Source organism: Monodelphis domestica, chromosome 5 (assembly GCF_027887165.1).
Source record: "Monodelphis domestica isolate mMonDom1 chromosome 5, mMonDom1.pri, whole genome shotgun sequence".
Taxonomy (NCBI): domain Eukaryota; kingdom Metazoa; phylum Chordata; class Mammalia; order Didelphimorphia; family Didelphidae; genus Monodelphis; species Monodelphis domestica.
In genome coordinates, this window is record NC_077231.1 from 48,561,698 (window position 1) to 48,581,455 (window position 19,758).

Here is a 19,758-nt window from a genome sequence, read left to right on the forward strand (position 1 = left end):
ATTCCATTTTGTATGCAATGAGAGCATCTATGTCTGGTCCTTTCAGTGAAAATGTAAGGTCCTTGAGGGTGGAGACAAAGTCTCATTCATCGATACATACATAGCACATTGCTTTATAAACTATGGATACTTAATTTGTTAAATTGTTCCTAAGAAAAGCTTTTTAAAATAAAAAGTCCTTCATACTGCCCTTGGCATTTTTCACATACTTCAATTCATAGTGGAAAGAGGACTAGATTTAGACTGAAGAGTGGTCTAGCTTCCTATCCGGGATCAGCCACTTGGTTGGTGGTTGTCCGTCATACTCAAAGAGGTCCAAAATTACATCACTGGGTGATATCTTTTGACTCACACATAATTGGATTTAAGTGTGGCAGAGTTGCACAGAGTCATCAGCCGAACTTTCTCTTCCAGAGTCATCCAAGTCCAGTGGCAAGACAAAAGTCAAGCTGATTGATGATGTCCTGAGATGCTAGTCCACTGCAATGTTCAATGTCCGACCCGAGGTTTGTGTTCCACAATGCCAGCTTTAGCCATCTTCCTGGCCATTGAAACAAATCATTCCCCTTCCACCAGGGGAAGTCTTCACATGCCTTGAGTAGACACTGTCTTAACTCACTGATGGTTTTAGGGTCTGTTGGTTATCTTCAGTCTGGTTTAGCCCACCTGCCAAGTTGATTTACCAAAGTGTGGCTACTACACATGCTACAGCTTTTTGGAGCCATGGGGTGAGAACTGGGTGGTAGGCAGGCACCAAAGAAGAAAAACAGCCCTGAAAAGGGCAAAGCAAACCCTCAAACCAGAGGTACTAGTCTTCCCTGAATTTTCCATAGGACCCAAGGTCAGCCACTGGTTGCATGAGTGAACTAGAATAAACCATAAGTAGGATAGCAAGCCGGGACTTTTCCCTGAGGCACCAAAACATAAAGGGGCAAGTGTTGTCCCCTAGCATGTGCAATTTCTATACTTCTTTGTTCTTTTCTGCTCTATCTCCTTTTACTTCAGCTGTCTAACTTTCATTAATTACCCCTATGAGCAAAGTCACTGCCAATAAATACACTAAGCCCATGATCCATTTGCACATTCTCCCACCCCTAATAATCCTATCACAATAATCTCTCTCCTGGGATCCAGTAGCATGTAAGCACCCCTAACTAGGTCATTTTGCTGGAATTTGGAAGTGAAAGAGACTCTGGCTCTGGGATAGATTATCTAGATTGGGGATTGTCTATACTCGTTGCTCCTTTTCCAAAAAGCCTGCCTTTGGACCATTTCATTGTTTTCTTAACACTTTGTCATAAGGAAATTAGGGACTCAAGGAGATAAAGCTTCAATTATTCCATCTTGCCATTTTTGGAAGAGTTCCAAAAAGAATCAGGGAACGTGTTTCAAATTAATATTTAGAATGAGTTTATTAGATTAACTCTCTTGAAGTTAACAATGCTTCCTCTGTGCCTAAGCCTCTTCCAGTTACTACTAGGTGTCCTACATGGTACACATAGAAAGAGTACTGACTAGAGTCAGAGGCCTTGAATTCAAATTCTTATATTGTTACCTATCCCCTTGTGTGATCATAAGAAAGTCACAAAAACTAGGTGGGCTTCCATTTATCTGTAAAATGAGGTAGAACTAGATGACCTCTAAGGTCCCTTATAGCTTGAAAACTCTGATCTTATGATAACCAAAAGTGGATTAAATATAACTAATTTTGGATACTGGCTCTTGGAGAATAAGTAGCTTTCTCCCTAAATTTCAACACAAACTGAAATCAGTTAAGATACTGTCAACCAAAATGCATGAGGACTAAGTCCTGAGGAAAATGGTTTTCCCAGCATTCCCCTCTAAAACTCACTGATCCTTCATAACCTATAACCTTAATGCCAAGGCTCTTCATTTATTCTTTTGCCTCAGGTGGTGCAAACACCGGAGAGTAACTCTTAGAATGGACCACTGAACCCAAGTTGGAGCTGGCCAGTTCCTCTTATTTGTATTTTCCTAATTATGAGTCAGTGCTGGAGGCTTGGCTATGACTATGGGCATGTGTTCTTTATCAACTCAGAATAATGAAATTCTATCCCTGAGAAGCATGCTACAATTTGCCACATCCCTTTGCACTCATGTGGGGTTTTAAAAAGGTCCCCCAAATCAATCTCAGAAACAACATTACACAGGAATTCTATTTTTCTAAGCATTTTCCATCTATTGTCTCATCTGAACCTCTAGGGTGGGGTAGGGACAAGAGTTGGATCTGTAAATTCATTGATTATGAGGATGTCCCCAAAGAGGAAACTCCCTCCATGAGCTTAAGAGTTCTCTTCAACTTAAATCCTTGGAGAGGTGCCTAGAGCACTCAGAAGATAAGTAAATTATCCAGAGTCCCAAACATGGTGTATTTCCAAGGCAGCCCATGTCTTTTCCAACTTGCCTCTTGTGAGAGTTATCATTATCCCAATCTCAGATTGGGATAACTGCACTGGAAGGACTTGCTAAGGACGGGACTAGAGCTAGCATGACCAACTAAATCCCAGACTGCCGCTCGTGCCGTTAAACCAGAATTTCTTCATACTCCCCTTCTGTCTTTTCCTTCTTGCCTGGACCTCCCATTGAACTAGCACAGAAAAAAGCAGATCTGTATTCAGACAGACTCATAAACTTGGTAATATGATGTGCCAGGCTGAGTGTTTGTTTTGGCTGCACTATGAGATATATGACACATCCCTTAAAGCCTACAGCTTGCTGGGCTGGGCTTTCCCCACCACGTCTTCCTAATTGGTCTGGACCACCTACGGTACCGGCTGACCATCAGCTATCACCACTTGACTTCCAGAGGGGTTATTTCGCAAAGTAAGAAGCCATGGAAAAACAATGGGATGGGATGACCACAAAAGGAAACAAATGGTATTTTTAACCTCACCTTTGATCTTTGCTAAGCAAAGAAAAAACAAAACAAAACAAAAGCTGGCAGAGAGCCCTCAAACTACTGCTTAGGCGAGATATTCTTGAAGAAGGGTGGTAAATAGAATCATATTTCTATATGTCTGTTTGGTTTCTGGATTTCACAGACACTGATTCACACCAGAGGGCCTTCAAAGAGTAATACTCATTATTTACATTTTGGATGGACTCCAAAAAGCATGTATCAGCTTGCCCAAAAGAATTAAAACACCAATGTTATTTTACTGCATTTGTGGGGCACTCTTCCCTGCTCTCCACACACAACTTGTTGGCTTCTGTGAGAGTAAGATTTTTAGTCTGGGGAAAAAAAGACCTGTCTGGTATCTCTGCCAAGGTCACATCCCAGCTAAGGCCAATATTAATTGACTATAGAAGCCACATGCTCTGGGATTTATGCTCCCTTGATCAGACCAGGAAGTACATGTTCCCAAGCCTGAGCAAATATTTTTGTTCCCCAACTCAAGTATTTTGTTCTTGGCATTACATAGTTCCAAGCTGATTGCAAACATTTCTGGTATTTGGGGGTAAAATCTATCCTGGGGGGGGGGGTAGGAAGAGGAGAGAAATAGCCCTTTGAATCACTCCTCTGATCATCTCTGGCTAGTGTTCTTCTAAGTGGTATGAAAAATCAACACAACTTCCCAATGGAATAAAGTTACTTTTTTGTTAGTTTTGGGTTCCTCTGGGGATTCTGGATGGTGCAGGGTTACCTGTGAAGTTTTAAGAATCTGGCACTTCTGAGATGCAGTTACAGAGCTTTGTCGAGCTGCTATTACAATCAGATCTTCCACTCATAATCATGTGCCCGTTTTGTAGATGTTTGCAGGACAGGAAGCTGAAAGTGCCCAGCCTAGTCAATAACTAGGTTCGTGTGTCTGATTCCGAGTACAGAAGGGCACTCATCCTCATGATCTCCTCCAAAATCATCCAGTTTATGTTTGTGCCCTTGAAAAATGTAGAGACGTCTTCCATAGGTCTCTTCTGAGAAACATTAAATTCCATACATAAAAATTATGCATGCAAAACCATGCTCTAATCTGGTTTCTCTTGGGAAGGGAATCACATGAAAGAAGAGTTTCCCTCAGTTGAGAAATGGAGATACATTCCCACCACTTAACTCAAAGATGTTAAGAAACTTTTTTATCAACATCTTATTCTTTGATCCAGAGATACTAGGCTCCTAGCTGTTCCTTAAAAAAGACCTTCCATTTCAGTTCTGGGCATTTTTGTTGAATAGCTTCTATGCCCTGGAATACTCTCCCTCCTTATCTCTGTCTCCTGACTTCCTTCTAATCCCATCTTCTATAGGAAACCTTTTCCAATGTCTCTTAATTCTAATGTGAGCAACAAGGTGGCACAGTGGCTAGAGTGCCAGGCCTGGAGTCAGGAAGATCCATCCTCCCAAGTTCAAATCTGGCCTCAGATTCTTCCTAGCTGTATGATCCTAGGGAAGTCATTTAATCCAGTTTGCCTCCATTTCCTCATTTGAGAAACAAGCTTGAGAAGAAAATGGCAAATTCCTCCAGTATCTTTGCCAAGAAAACCCCAAAGGGAGAAGTCAGAGAGAACTGAAAAATGACTCAGCTTGAGAACTGAAAAATGACTGAATAGCTTAAATCTAATGCCTTCTTTCTAGTATTTCCTATTTATCCTGCGTCTACATTGGCTGTACAAAGGTTTTTTCATGTTGTCTCCCCCATTAGGTTGTCAGATCCTCAAGGGCAAAGACCGCTATTTGCCTTTCTTTATATACCCAGAGTTTAGTTTGTGGCTGGTACAAAGCTGGAGCTTAATAAATGCTTGCTGATACTTGAAATCTTGAAATGCCCAATCCACCTCTCCTTAACTTTTACTGTTATCAGTATTACTAACATCTGAAACAGGCAATAGGATATGTCAGGAATCCTGTCTAGCAGCAGCCTAACTTGAAAGACCAAACCAAAAAAGGGGGGGGGGTGGCAGAAAGGAGAAGCGAGGTTTGAATCCTTGGGTATCTGGTATCTTCTTCTGCAATCCTCTGTGAAGCAAAGGGCCCAAATGCCCTGTGACTGGTACAGCTATAATACTTGATCCAAATTCATGGTAGAGCTACAGGATGGCCAAGAAAAGGAAGTGAACCAAAGATTGAGAGAAAATAATAAATAGCTAACATTGATGTGGTGTGTCCCAAAATTCTGGTTGTAGTTTTAAGGCAGTAAAGATTTAAATTGCAGCCAAGATTTTTGGGACACCCTTTATAATTCTTTAAAGTCAGCAAAGCACTTTAGTACATCAACTAGAATTTATTAAGTACCTACAGTGTCAAATACTGTGCTAAGCTTTGGAGATACAAGGGCAAAAAAAATTGCAAAAAAAAAAAGTTTTTTCTCAAAGAGTTCATAATCTAAAGGGAATCTCAGAAGGAAGGCATTAACATTAAATAAGAGTGGAAAATGCTTCTTTCAGAAGGTGAGCCCTGAAAGAAACCAGGGAGGGGACAGTTAGGTTACACAGTGGATAAAGCACCAGACTTGGAGTCAAGAGGATCTGGGTTCAAACCCAGCCTTAGGTATTTAACCCTAATTGCCGAGTCCTTATGGCTCTTCTGCCTTGGCATTGATATTTAGTGTCGATTCTAAAACAGAAGATAAGGTTTATTATTTTTTTTCTTATTGCTACTAAGACAGAGAGTAAGGGTTTGTTGTTGTTGTTTTAAAGAAGGGAGCCAGAGAAGTCAGAACATGGAGATGAGGAAGAAGCACATTCCAGGCACTGGGGACAACCCATGAAAGTGCTCCGTGAGGAGATGGTGCAAGATGTTGGAGAAATTGAAAAGGGGACCAATGACATTAGATCGTAAATTATATAGCAGGAATAAAAGAAGAAAATTGCAAAGTTAGGAAAGGATCATATGATAAAGGGTTTCAATCTGAATGGAAATAGTAGAAGCCACAGAAGTAGATGAAATTGCAAACATTGTGGAAAAGTGGAACAAAGATTACATTTAATGGAATTCCAGCATTATGGAGTTAGGCAACAGAGAGCTCGGATAGAGAACCAAGAGAATGCAGAGTCTCAAAAACCAAGAGATTACCTAAAAGGATAAATTAGCACCAAACATTCCAGAAGTCAAGGAAAACATGAACTAAAAAGGCTTTAGGATGAAGGGATAAAGTCATTAGTGACTTGAAAATTAGTTTCATTATAGGTGAGTGATGAGGAGGTGGAGGCAGCAGTTGCAAGTGGAAGATCATTTTCAATAACTTTGATTGAAAGGTAGTAGAGCAGAAGCTTTTTTTAAATTGTTGATTAGAGACAGGATAAGGGTGGGAAGTGAGTTAAGGACATGAACAGACTTGGCAAAAAGGAAAAGCATCTATCCTTGATGAGGCAGGAAATAAAGAAAAGAATGAAGACATTGCAGAGATACCTTAAAGTGTGTAGAGGTAAGGAATTGAGGGGACTACTCATTGATTGAACTTAATCTCATTTAGAAGGAAGTTAAATTCACTTGCTTTGACATAGGTGGGGATGGAATCTTTAGAAGAAATAATAACCAAAAAATAATTGAAAAAGTATCTCTGCACAGTGAGAGAGAAGCAAAGAGGGGAAGGAAAAAAGCATTTACATATAGTGCCTACTCTATGCCAGGCACTATGCTAAGTACTGGTTATAAATATCTCATTTGATCCTCACAACTCTTTGAGGAAGTGCTGTCATTTCCCCCATTTTTATAGTTGAGGAAACCAATGCAAACAGTAGTGAGTTGACCAGGACATATAACTAGTAAGTGTCTGGGACCTGATCTAAATTTGCCTGCTGGACACCAGGTCCAGAGCTCTGTCCTAGTGGGGCCATCAATTTCTTCTGTGGCAAGTAGAACCAGGGATCAGATCATTGATCAAGAAAGAATCCAGCTTTAGTTATGAAACAAAAATCTGTATGAAAGCAAGCTTGAATTTGTAGCATTTTCTAGCAATGTACAACAGCCTTGGAGCAAAAGTGATCTCAGATGCGGAAGGATGCACTGAGTTGTAGATTACATTAGAAATGATGAGACACAATTGTGGAAAAGAATCAATTGATTCCAAGGCAGAAGAGCAGTAAGGGCTAGGCAATGGGGGTTAAGTAACTTGCCCAGGGTCACACAGCTGGGAAGTGTCTGAGGCCAGATTTGAACCCAAGACCTCTCATCTCTAGGTCTGGCTCTCAATCCACTGTTGTACCCAGCTGCCCCCAATCCAGGACAATTCTGAGGGAACTTATGATGGGGAATGGTATTCATTTCCAGAGAAATAACTGTTGGAGTTGGAATGTAGATCAAAGCACACAATTTTTTACTTTATTTGGTTTGGGGGGGTTAATATGATTATTCTCTTCAAAAATGAACAATATGGAAATATTTTTCATGATAATACATGTAAACCCAGACTGAATTGTTTGCCAATTCTAGGAAGGAGGCGGGAAAGGAGGAAGGGAGATCATTTGGATCATATGACTTTGGAAAATGTATGTGGAAATTTATTACATGTAATTGGTAAAATAAAATATCCTTATAACAAATAAATTTTTTTTAAAGATGACCGTGGGGTTAACTGATCATAGAGACAAGTAAAGCCTGACTAAAGGCTGTAGACCCCCCAAAATAGAAGAGGGCAAGAGTACCACACTGAGGACAAAGAGCATGTTTAGTACATTCGAATCACTCTATTTGACCACCACTTCTAGAAAGAGAAATGTATATTCACTGGATCACTTGCTTATAATATCTTTCAGTCATCTCTACCACTCTGAAACAGCTTTCTCCAAAGTAACTGTTAGCCTTTCTTAATGCTAAACCTAAATGTGTTTTACCTTCCCCTTATCTTTCCCCCTTACAAGTCTCTGTAACTACTCTTGCCTTACTTTGGTTCCCTTCCTAATTGATTGCATCTCCTTTGCTACCCCCTTTCTTACCCTCCTGTCCCTTAAAACTGAGCATCCCCAAAATTTTCACTGACCCTTCTTTTCTCTATTTTTTCTTTGACTTGGTAATTTTGAAAATTCTGATAGTTTCGATTATGCAGAAAATTCCCAAATCTGTAGCCCCAAACTCATCCCAGAGCTCTGGTGAAGTTCCAGGTGCATTCTAGTGTCCCACCAACTGAACACGACCTTTCTCAACTCCCCTCCCTTTGTCCTTTGTCATCTCTAGATGTTTATATTTTTAGCTCCCCCCCCCATTCCCCCATCCAAGTTGTTGACTTTATTCCTGTCTTTTGGAAAGTTCAACTCAGACACTATTCCATGACCCCATTCTCTTACAACCTGCCCAGCTCTATCCTCAAATCTCTTGAAACTTTGCCCTCTACTCTCCTTTGAGCTTCAGTCCCCCCCCCCAACTTTTTGTTAAATCAATAACTTATGTACATCTTTCCTATAATTAATCGGATCTTGGTGGGAGGCGGGTTAAGGGAATGGAGGATGGTCTCGGTATTCTTAGCACTACCTAGTGTTTGGAAAATGCTCAGATGAATTTCTAGCTTTAACACTTCTACCACCTGAATCACCTTCAGTTCAATATAGACTCAAGGAAATTATGAATCTATGAAGCCACTACAAGTTTACGTCTTATATACTGGCTCTGAACTTTATTCTCTCCAAAGAACTCGTTCTCCCCAAAGAACAAGTAAATATTTGCGTTTTCTAAGTCATTGCCAGTTTATCATTCCTAATCACCTCTTCTTGCTTGTGTGCGCAGTGTAGTTTCTTTCCCCACTTATTTGTCGCACCTGGAGTCTCGTGCTTCTTTATGATGTAGTAGATTTATGTACCCTTTAATTGAAAGTAAACCGCCTTAGATGATTCAATCACAACACTGTTACAAGGTCCATTTTCAGTTACAAGGTACACACAAATTACCATCATCAAATCCCTGGGCTATGCTCCCTAAAATAAGACGGAAAACAAGCTGCCATCTGGTAGTTCTACTTCATTTACCAGAAATATTCCAGAATTTACAATTGCGTCCCAGGTAAAATGTTGTTCCTTCTGTCTTGACTCTACAAGGCAATCTCTTATTTCTAGCTGTTGCCCTCTAATGATTATTTTCTACTTATTCTGAATAGACCGTGTAGTGTTGTTTGCATGTGAACTCGAGGAAAGAGTGTTATTTGCCTTGCTTTAGACCCCAGTACTTAACACCATGCCTGACACATTGTAAGCACTTAATGTTTACTGACAATACTGCCTTCTAAAAATGATTTTTCTCACGCTGAAAATTCAGCATTCCATTCAACAATTTGTTTTTTTTAAAGCATTCTAATAAAAAATAACTCATTTGAGGGAGGAGAAATCAATGATCCTCAAACCTTATCCTACTATTTATAATAGTGGATAGTGATATGGGCGAAGTGGTTCAATGGATTGCAAGCCAGGCCATGAAGAGGGCCTAGTTTCAAATCTGGCCGGACACTTCCTAGCTGTGTGTGACTGGACATTTGCCCCATTGCCTAACTCTTACCATTCTACCATCAAATCTTTCATATATAGTATGATAATGGGCTACAATGGCAATTACAGCCAATCTAGGGCAGATTCATTAACCACAAGATTGGAACGTACTGTAGACAACTCAACCTAGACAAAACCAAACTGATTACTTCCCCCTCCTAAAATTACTGTCATGGGCACCACCACCCTCCATCAACTAGGCTCATGACACAGAGGTTATACTCAATTCTTCCCTCTCAGTCCTCATTTCCAAACTGTTGCCAAGTCCCAGTGATAATACTCTTGTAGAATCTCACGGATGTGCCATCTTCTTGGACCCTGCCAACGGCTCTCAAAGTCTCATCTAACCTTTGAGTAGAAAACGTAATTTGACTTTTGTAGTCTTTTAAAACCTAGCCCCTTCCTACTTCCCTCCCCTGTACATGCTGGCATTCAGTGACATTAGCCCTCTTGCTATCCTCTCACAAGACATTCCCAATCTCGTGCCTGCATTTTCACTGACAGTCTCCCAAAGCTAAAAATGCTCTCCCTAATCTCTACCTTCTGGCTTCCCTTGCATGTAGACCAATATTCTGTACAATTATTTTCCCAGTTCTCCTAAATGCAAAGGTCTTCCCTTTTTTACTGTATGTAGTCTGTATGTCTACACACACAGACACACACCCTCCCTCCCTTCCACCTATAGCCTCCATTAGATTGTGAGCTCCTCGAGTGGAGGAGACCTTTTGCCTTTGTATTCTATGTTTAGCACAGTACATAGCGAGTGCTTAATAGATGCATTTAATTCCCTTGGAAAGATTAAATCCGTTGTTTATAAAGGTTCAGTGGTCTTCAGGGAACCACAAATCTCGTAAATTCTCAAAGTCCATCAGTCTATCTCCAGAAATAATGGAATCCTCAAAATCCCTCATTTGCTCATCAAATAAACTGACTTAAGGGCTGACTTAAGTCTTTCAGACTGGATGCCAACTCTTCAATGCATAGGGAATTCTCTCTTCACTGCTCTGCTGCTTTTTTGAATCAAGTATCATGTAGAATTGAAATCGTAAATACATTTATATTGGATAATTTCAAAAAACAACCAAGGATATAAATATTGGCAATCAAGTACAGACTTTTGAAATTTTTTCTTAAATTTTGAAAAGTCATGCTGAGTTCCAATTATTTAGATAAGTGACATGTTACAAAAAATTATAAAAGTAAATGTGTAAGTAAATTAATGATCAATTCAGAATCATCTTTATCTTGGAATGCATTAAATCTTTTTTCCCCCAGAAAACTTTAGCTTCCCAGCCTGAATCTGTACCAACATTCTAAAGGACATAGGGAAGACACACATATCCTAATCTGTGGATAAAATATGGAGTAAGACATGAGTCAATGTACAAGAAAAACCTGTTTTTGTTTTTTTTTAAACCCTTACCTTCCGTCTTGGAGTCAATACTGTGTATTGGCTCCAAGGCAGAAGAGTGGTAAGGGCTAGGCAATGGAGGTCAAGTAGCTAGGAAGTGGCTGAGGCCAGATTTGAACCTAGGACCTCCCATCTGTAGGCCTGGTTCTCAATCCACTGAGCTACCCAGCTGCCCCCAAGAAAAACCTGTTTTTAAGCAGTGGCCATGAAAAATGTTTTTATGTAGCCTATTATTTTTATCCAGGATCTTGTTCTTACTCATCTAGAACTTACAAAATCCTAGACATTTTTTGGTTTAGTTCCACATTATGAGTTGTCTTTTTTTTTTTTTAACCTCCCAAGAATTCTAACCTTCTAAGATTGAGGTCCTAAAACATTGCCTGCATTTGAGAAGTTAAATGGATTTCTCTTTAAGTTCTATGGTCTTTTCAAAATTTGGTACAGTGGTAAAGCCCCTCTAATTGGTGTCAAAAGATTTGAAATTGAATCTCTGCCATTACCTGTGTGACCTTGAGTAATTTGCCTTCCCATAAGTTTGGATTTGATGATCCCTTTTGAAATCTTTTAAAGTTAAAAATCTTTTAAAATTAAAAAAATCTCTTAAGTGCCAAAGTCTTGACAACTTTTAAGTCCATAATCATGACATTAGGTCACCACTATGCATATTAACTGGAAGGTGCTTCTTCTATAACTGAGAAGCAATGTAATGTAGTGGAAAGAGCCCTGGCAGTGACAAGACTTAGATTCTACTCACCCAATCATTTACTAACTAAAAACTATGCTGGACCTCAATGATAAAATGGGGCTATAATGATGACACTTATAAAGTGAAGGTCAGATTCTATAATGCATTTTGTAAAGTGTTATGGGATAAATGTCAATATATTTCAACTACATTACCAGTGTATGAAAATGACATTCCCAGCTTAACAATGATCAACCCCAAATGGTTTGTTTACAATGCAAGTCTATCTTCTCATATATATATAAAAATCTGAATTTACACTCAATGGGAGTTATGTTCAAAAGTAAAATATGCATGTGATGTATGGTAAATGTTCTGGACGACATCATACCTTTCCTAAATGTGTGAAGTAAATAGATAATAAAGACAGAAAATTTGTTTTAAAGTTAACTTATATTCAAAATATTTTGTATAAACAAGTATAATACTACAGAGTAGTATTTTAATACAAAGCAGTTCAAATATTAACTGTTCTTTAAACTGTTAAACTTTATTATAAATTAAAATTTCTTTACAAAAAAAATTGCACATAATAATTGACCACTCTTGGGTTCTGATGCACTGGCATTTGTGATAGTTTCTTTATCTTCAAGTTAAACAGTCTCGGCAACGAGTCCAGAACGCAGAAGGGCAGTGAACAGCCCTCTTAGAGCCTTCAAGTGCACTAACAGACTTGTGGCCATGGCAGTTACACTTTCCTTAAGATGGACTGCTTTTGTTTTATATCCTGTAATGAAGAATCTCAAAAGGTTTAAAAAGGAAAAAAACAAAACGGACTGTTTGGTTTTTACTGTAAACACAGCCCCAGGAACTAATCCCAAACACGGATCTCTCAGGCATCAGAGAGTGTCAAGTGAAATCAGGAAACAGCACAACGTAAGGGGAGAAAAATAAAATAAAAATAACAAAATAAAATAAAAATAAATGTCAGTCACTTTGATGAACTATACTTACGTACATGATGTTATGAGAATCTGGAAGGGCCTAGAAGCAGGCCAAACAGGAAGTCCATTTATCCAAGTGAAGAGGGTCATGTTCATTGCTTCTGGTTTCAAGGACAGGAGATTGTAGGGGACTTGATATGATCAACAATGCTTGTCTGCATTATACAGACCTTAGCCAGGGATCAGCCTAATCTTGAAGAATCATTCAAATGATTTTGGCAATTATTAATAGGACTTAGGACTGACTGCACGAAGTGTTCAGTGATTCTTGCTTTCTGTTTTGTAAACGTTTAAATTTAAGAGCTCATTTAGGCTGACTCCAATCTCTTGGCACTTGGAAACTAGTTTTCTCAGGTTATCAGTTTTACCTCCTCCTGACGCTTCAAACAACAGTTGCTGCAAGAGACAGGGAAGCAGACAACTAAGATTTAGCTAAAACTTGAGCATCACCACATCAATGGATATGGCACATGCAGAAAATTTTTAGGAAACTTCAAGTTGAAATGAAAGGTGAAAACATTACATCTTTCCACAGAGTTGCACACAGAGGTAACTTCTGAAAGGCTCTCTGATATAAATGGTGGACCTGCAAAAAAAAGACACACAATTCCATCAAATAGTACAAAAAGCCCTATTTTAACATAAAACTATTTAGTGAAAAACATGCTTCCTTCACTTAATAAACCATTAACCCTATGATCAAAGGCCAACTTTAACATGCTATCTTCCAATATAAAAATCATAGGTATGCGTTAAATTTGGACACTAAACATAGAAAATGAGCTCCACGTCCTTGAATTTGAATACTCAACTTAAGCCAATTACACAAATGAGCAATCAATGGCAGCTTACCTCTCTCTGTCCTTTTAAAAAGCTCTCGGCAGCAATGGCTCTGAGAAAAAAGGAATATAGAAAAGGAAGAAAAATTATATATCTCTGAACATAATTAAGATGCCATTACTGGCAGAATAGTGACTGTGGGATCAGAGTACAAAACTTCCTGAAAGTAACAGGCTATACTTCCAATGAGGATAACCTATAGTGAAGAAAAAAAAATCCAACAATTTTTATCAACTTAACGAGAAGACAACATTCCAGTGTTTGATTATGAACAATGTTGATGAAAAAGATCAATTCACTATTTAATAATGAAAATTACTATAACCTGTAGAGGAGCAGGGAAGAAAAGGAGATTGTAAAAACAAAGATACTACAATGAGCACATTTCTAAGGAAGATATTAATCATAAAAGGCACTTGAAAGATGTCATTTTAATAGTGCCTACATCACTTATTGAATGTTTTCTTCAAGGAAAACAATCTCTCACTTTTTAAACCAAGTATAAGTATTAGCACTTCCTCTTGGTATCCAGGAAAAGGAAAAAAGGATGTCGGATTTCAGATTTACCTGTATGATGCAAATCTTATAAACAAAAGTAATAACTATGAAAACATGTATATGACTGTTGCATTACATTTTCCAGATGGCCAGGCATGTTGGGATATTATATGTAAACATCTTGGCTTGTAGTTTCAGAATCTGAACATTGCTTTCTTCCCATTCTTGCTGGAGTAGCCTGTAAAGTACATTCAGGAAAATGAACAGATCATTGCAACCATTGAAAATCCAAACACAGTATATGAAGAGAATCACGTTGAACAAAAGAGCCATATCTAGTCAATTCAGCTCCACCAGGGAAAACAGTAAGAAAGATTTTTATCAAATGCCAACTGAGAAAGTCAACCTCTATAAAGATCTTTGCTACCTGGACAGGCAAGAAGCCAAGTCAAGAACTCTGCCATGTGAGAAATAAGATGCTTGCTTTTCACAAACATAGAGAAAGGTGAGAGCAAATTGAGATGTGCACACTGCTTTATAACACTCTAAAAATACTCTGTGTCATACTAAAATGAAGGCTAATCTTGTCCTATTAAAAACAACACGTAAGTTCTTCCTATAAACTTTTTCGGAAAAGACATTTCTTCTGCCTAGTTACTATTTTCTGGTCATTTTCTTCATGCATCCTACATTGAACTAGAAATGGCACATGCCCGACTTAAGGCTCCTTAAATGAAAATGTAAAGATCTACTAAGCTGGTTTCACATTCCTCCTCAAAATACAAGATCAATGATAAACTCAAGAAAGAAAATGTTTGCCAGCAAAAATCAATAATTCAATCACTTAACACATTCAAAATTCTCAGCTGTAATATGACATACAGAAAGAAAAAAATGGTCCAATTCCCTGCTCATTCACACTCTGTATATAAAAAGTTGTATTTCATAATAAGGGCTATTAACTTCAATAGATGGGTCCCTTTACTTTTGAATCTTTTAGACTAATGACTACTGACTTTCTCATTCTTAAGTCTCACTTTTTGGTTCTATTTTTGCCACTTTCCATATTCATGTTAACTAAAATATGGATGCTTTCAAAGAAAGGTAAGCAAATATACCTGATATACACGCCTAGGCATCTTGAACTCCATCAGCAACACCTGTGACTATGACATCAGAGGATCACAGATTTAAAGCTTTAAGGGACCATGAAGGTCATCTCATCTAAGCTCCTTATTTTACATAAAACTGAAGGCCAAGAGTTAAGTGATTTGCCTGAGGCCCAAGAAAGAGCCAAGACTCAAATCTGGATGATCTGAGACTCTAAAAGAGGGCTTTTTCCAAGGCACTGCTGTACACACTTAGGATGACTACATACAATAGGGAAATTTCATAAGCTTCTTGTGAATTCATAGGAGTAGCACTGCCCTCATTAGAAAGCCAAATGTCAAGGGTAGCTTTTTTGAGGAGTTAGTCTTAGGAGGTAGGAGCAGGAAGAGGGGTTGGAACCACTCCTTTGGTCACAAGAATTTACCAAAAGAGAAGATATCCTATCTTACTATGTTCTTAAGCAAGAGAAAAATCCTAGACAAAAGTACTATTGAACTATATTAAAAAACATCTCTCACAATAACTCTGGCCAAGAACAGATTTTTTAATAGACTGGTTTTAAGTTGATTCATTATTACCATATATCCATAACAAATTTTTATAAACTTATGCTGTCTTTTCCTATGTCACCTAGGATATCTCCCCATCAGGTGGTCAATAATCAAGAAATGCAAACTAATTTCAATATTAACCTAAATGCATATTTTGGAGGTTTGAGAAGACAAAAGTTTTCTAGAGAAAAAACTACAATGAGTTCCAAGTTAAAGAAAAACCACTTCTGTATCATCTAACACTTTTATTTGTACTAGTAAAATTTATTTACACATTTTACCTTTAACCCTTTATCCCTGAAGGACCTACAATTTTGTGATACTCATGTGAATAACCCTAATGTTAATGATTTTCTTACTGAGTCTCAAGTTGCATATACCAATGAAAATAATGTCTGAAGAACAGCTTGTTCTTAAACTTCCAAAATGTTTTTCACTGAATAATGGTCACTAAGAAAATATTTATATACTATCCCTTACCTCAACGCAAGTCCAGGATTGGTTGGCATATTTGAGCAAAATCTTTCCAAGATTTTGGAATGCTGGGACTGCGGAACACAACTCAAATAAAAGAAAATAACCTGCAAAATATAAAGAGGAGAAAATGAATGCAACTAAAAACATACTATGTAGCTCCCTATAAAACAAACAAAATAGTATGCTTCATGTATGCATGAGTTATTGTGAGATTTAGTGCTATGAACTAGTTATTACTACTAATTAGTGATTTCCAAATATGAATTAGAAAACATGGTCTAATACTGAGAAGAGCCATATACTACAAAGTACAATCTTTACTAATGTTATAGGAACCTAGGCAAATCATAGACTTTAATGTCACTTGACATCTTGTTCAAAGAATGCCTGCATTTAAATAGTTTAATGTTTGTAGGTGATTTGACATACTGAGATAAAGACTATCATAGAAGTACAAAGCATAGACCTTGGGTCATTCTGATTCGCATATCTCCTAGCAATACTTACTGAGAGTCTTACTATTTTAAACTGAGAAGTTGCAACAACTTTGCAGCACTCTTTGAAGTGGGCCATTATTTATATGGCTTAAAATCATATGAAGAAAAAAGATAAACTTGAGCTAAACAGGTATCACAAGTAATTTCAATTTCATCTGAAAAAGTAGCAATGCTTTCAGGTTATGTTTTCCATAACTATATTTTATTCGTAACCTCATTCTTTGAGCCATTTAATTTCTTATTTAGTCACTAAGTTCACTAAGTTTCCAATCTCAATGAGTAGAAGTCAACTAAGTGGGAAATAATTCTAGCATAAAATAATTTTGACCTAAATCCTAATCCAGTTTTGAGTGTTTTTTCCTTTTCATGAAAAAAAAAGAGCATTATATGTGGCAAAAACCTAATATTTTTCTGTAGTAGTCTTAAATCACAGTTGTTTTTTTTTAATAAGAGAGAAATCAGCTACCTAAGACAAACAATGTTAGGGGGAAAAAATTTTTGAGGATAAAAAAAAGAACTGACTGAAATTAGGGAGATTCATTTTAGAGAAACAACACATTAAAGCAAGAAAAAGCTAAATATTCTTACCCTATTATGAAACTCATAATTGGTCCAGTAATCAGCAGTACTAAAAGGAATTGGGTATCGAGTAGGGACTGTCACCAAACATCTGTTTACTAAATCAGTAAAAATTTTGAATTCTTGGACTTTATTTTTAGATCCAACAGCTCTAGTGTTCGCAAATACAAGATAACTGCACAGGGGAAAAAAATTCCATTAGCTTTTGAACCATGCATTTAAATAATAATATTCATTTCTTCATTTTGAAAATCCAGTTTCCACACTAAGAACAGAACTTACTCCATCCAGATGTTCTGTACCATCTTAGAATGCATGACTGCCCCTAGAGCTCCTTCATATGCATCCACTGTTTCTTCAATGCTTGTTTGAAGAGACTGACATAGGCTATCATAACAGTAAAGAAAAATATTACATCTCTAAAAATCAATTCTTAATTTGCAGAACTGTGTTAAAGTGAAGAAAAAGCAGATTTTACATTAGACAGACATTATTACAGGAAAGCCTTCCATACGATCTTTATGCTAAACGATCCATTTCATACTGTATATTATAAAAAGTGTAAATAAAACTGCAATATTTTACTTTCAAATTCCTTCGAGCTTGCTTTTTAGATTATATTCTTAACTTCTCTTTAATCTTTCATAATTGTAATTTAATAAATGTTGAATGCATGCCTGGTATGTAATACATCTTTCTCCTCACACTAGATAATCTCTCACCAGTAGATCAGCCACAAATACGGGACTTGATGGGTTAACATCTCATCATCAAAATTTCCTTTACACAAAGGTGATGCAAAATCAAATGGCCCAGGAATATTCAACAGATATCTGAAAACAAGAACGCATACTATTGTTTGAAATAGTTTCTTACTATTAGAAGTAACTTTATTGTGTTTGTTTTAAAATCTTAGTTCCAACTAAGACGAAGTTGAAGAAATCATGTGATCAGTGCTATTTTTTTAATCAGAACAATTAAAGAGACTTCAGAACTAGAACTAATTATATGCAAGAGATTTGACTGATTAAACTCAAAATTATGTAATATTGGGTAAAGTTAAACAAATTATAAATAAGAACTTATAAATACAGAAGCATTGTTGGAAAATATTAATAGCTAGCCATAGGGTAAAAAAATGAGCTAAAATCACTATTTCACACTATATACAATGAATTTCCAATTGGTTCAATGATCTAAGTTTTTTTTTTTAACTTTAAAAATTGAAAAAAAGACTTAGCAACTCAACTGTGGTGAAAAGAACCAGGTTTGTTATTTTGGAAATAACAAATGAAAAATTTCAAAAATAGAACAGATGAGTTTAATTTTATGAAAATTTCTGTTTGCGACAAAAAAAAGAAATGTTAACTTTTATGGGGAAAAGATTTGTAACAATTTTGAGAAGTCTAACATTCAGAATCTATAAAAAAATAATACAAACTTACTGAAAGATATGTTCAAATGATTTGAACTGACAATTCACAAAGTAACCAAAATAGTTAATAGCCCCTTAAAACTGTTCCAACTCTCAACCAAACAATCAGGACCACAAAGTAACAAAAGTTCAAAATAATATATCTTTTAAAACTATCAAATAGACCGAAATAATTAGAAACAACAAAACTTAACTATAAGAGCTACAGGAAAATAGGTACTTTATTACACTGTTAAGATTTTTTTCCTCTTTAAGAGCAATTAGCATACAATACAACAAAACTGACTCCTCCCAGAGCACTTTTGCATTAAAAACACTATTTCTTACAACAAAATACCAACTTCACAAGGTTGCGAATAAAGGAAACACTATATATTAAAAAAATGTACTTATTTATACATTAGGAAAAGTGAAAAAAAAATTCAAGTAGGCACACTATGACTAGTCATATACATGTATATAAAAACAAGAGCAATGACTAAATATCCAACAAATTGTAATTATCATTGCTATGGTTTGTAGTTTTTAAAATCTAAAACATGAATCAATATAAGACTTTATTCCGATTATATTTAATAAGATTATTTATTAATAACAAGAATTATTTTTTACAAAATGAATCACTGTCCTATATCCTGAGGCTGTTGGGAAAGGACTCAGTCTCACACTAATTACTAATTGGGAGTTCCATACAAAAATCACATTACTATGAATTTCATTCACTCACCTTAATTACTTATTACATTTGTTTTTTGTATACACATGTTATTCAATTAACTGCCTTCTAACTTTCCTCCAGTCACTGCCCTCTAATCCACCCTCCACTTTTACTGATTCGTATTCCCAGTGGGGCAAATTCCTTCTTGGTCAGGGACCCAAAGTGGCCTACCTTTGTAACTCCTCCATTGCCTAGTCCTAGCACAAAGTATTTGCTGAATTCAATTTCTACTCCATTACTCTCAGCAGGCCACTCTTCTGCTCCAAGTGTCAGTGGCTCCTACCCCAACTACATGAAACCATCAACCCTTTATTCTGGCATTAAAGGAGATATACAATCTGCCTCCCAATCCACTTTTTCCTCACTACTACTCACCTTTCAAACATTTTTATATTTCAAACAAACTAGAATACTGTCAATTCTTTACTCATATATTCATGCATATAGCATAACATCGTTTCTTTACCTAAAGATCAGATTGAATTCATAAAACCACTCCTTTATGGAGAGTACAATACTCCTGCAAT

At 36.9% G+C, this 19,758-nt stretch overlaps 1 protein-coding gene across 2 annotated transcripts in view; it reads right to left on the reverse strand.

Annotated features, from left to right (window-relative positions):
* Positions 1 to 12,051: 12,051 nt before the first annotated feature.
* ZFC3H1 (zinc finger C3H1-type containing) overlaps positions 12,052 to 19,758 on the reverse strand; it is a 61,483-nt gene continuing 53,776 nt past the window's right edge. For both annotated transcript variants that reach the window (XM_007503053.3, XM_007503052.3), the window contains exons 28-35: positions 17,801 to 17,911; positions 17,361 to 17,465; positions 17,088 to 17,253; positions 16,006 to 16,106; positions 14,001 to 14,102; positions 13,379 to 13,418; positions 13,050 to 13,112; positions 12,052 to 12,922 (exon numbers count right to left, since the gene is read on the reverse strand). In XM_007503053.3, the coding sequence (XP_007503115.1) occupies positions 12,785 to 12,922; positions 13,050 to 13,112; positions 13,379 to 13,418; positions 14,001 to 14,102; positions 16,006 to 16,106; positions 17,088 to 17,253; positions 17,361 to 17,465; positions 17,801 to 17,911 (826 nt within the window). In that variant the 3' untranslated portion in view covers positions 12,052 to 12,784. The remainder of the gene's footprint in view (positions 12,923 to 13,049; positions 13,113 to 13,378; positions 13,419 to 14,000; positions 14,103 to 16,005; positions 16,107 to 17,087; positions 17,254 to 17,360; positions 17,466 to 17,800; positions 17,912 to 19,758) is intronic.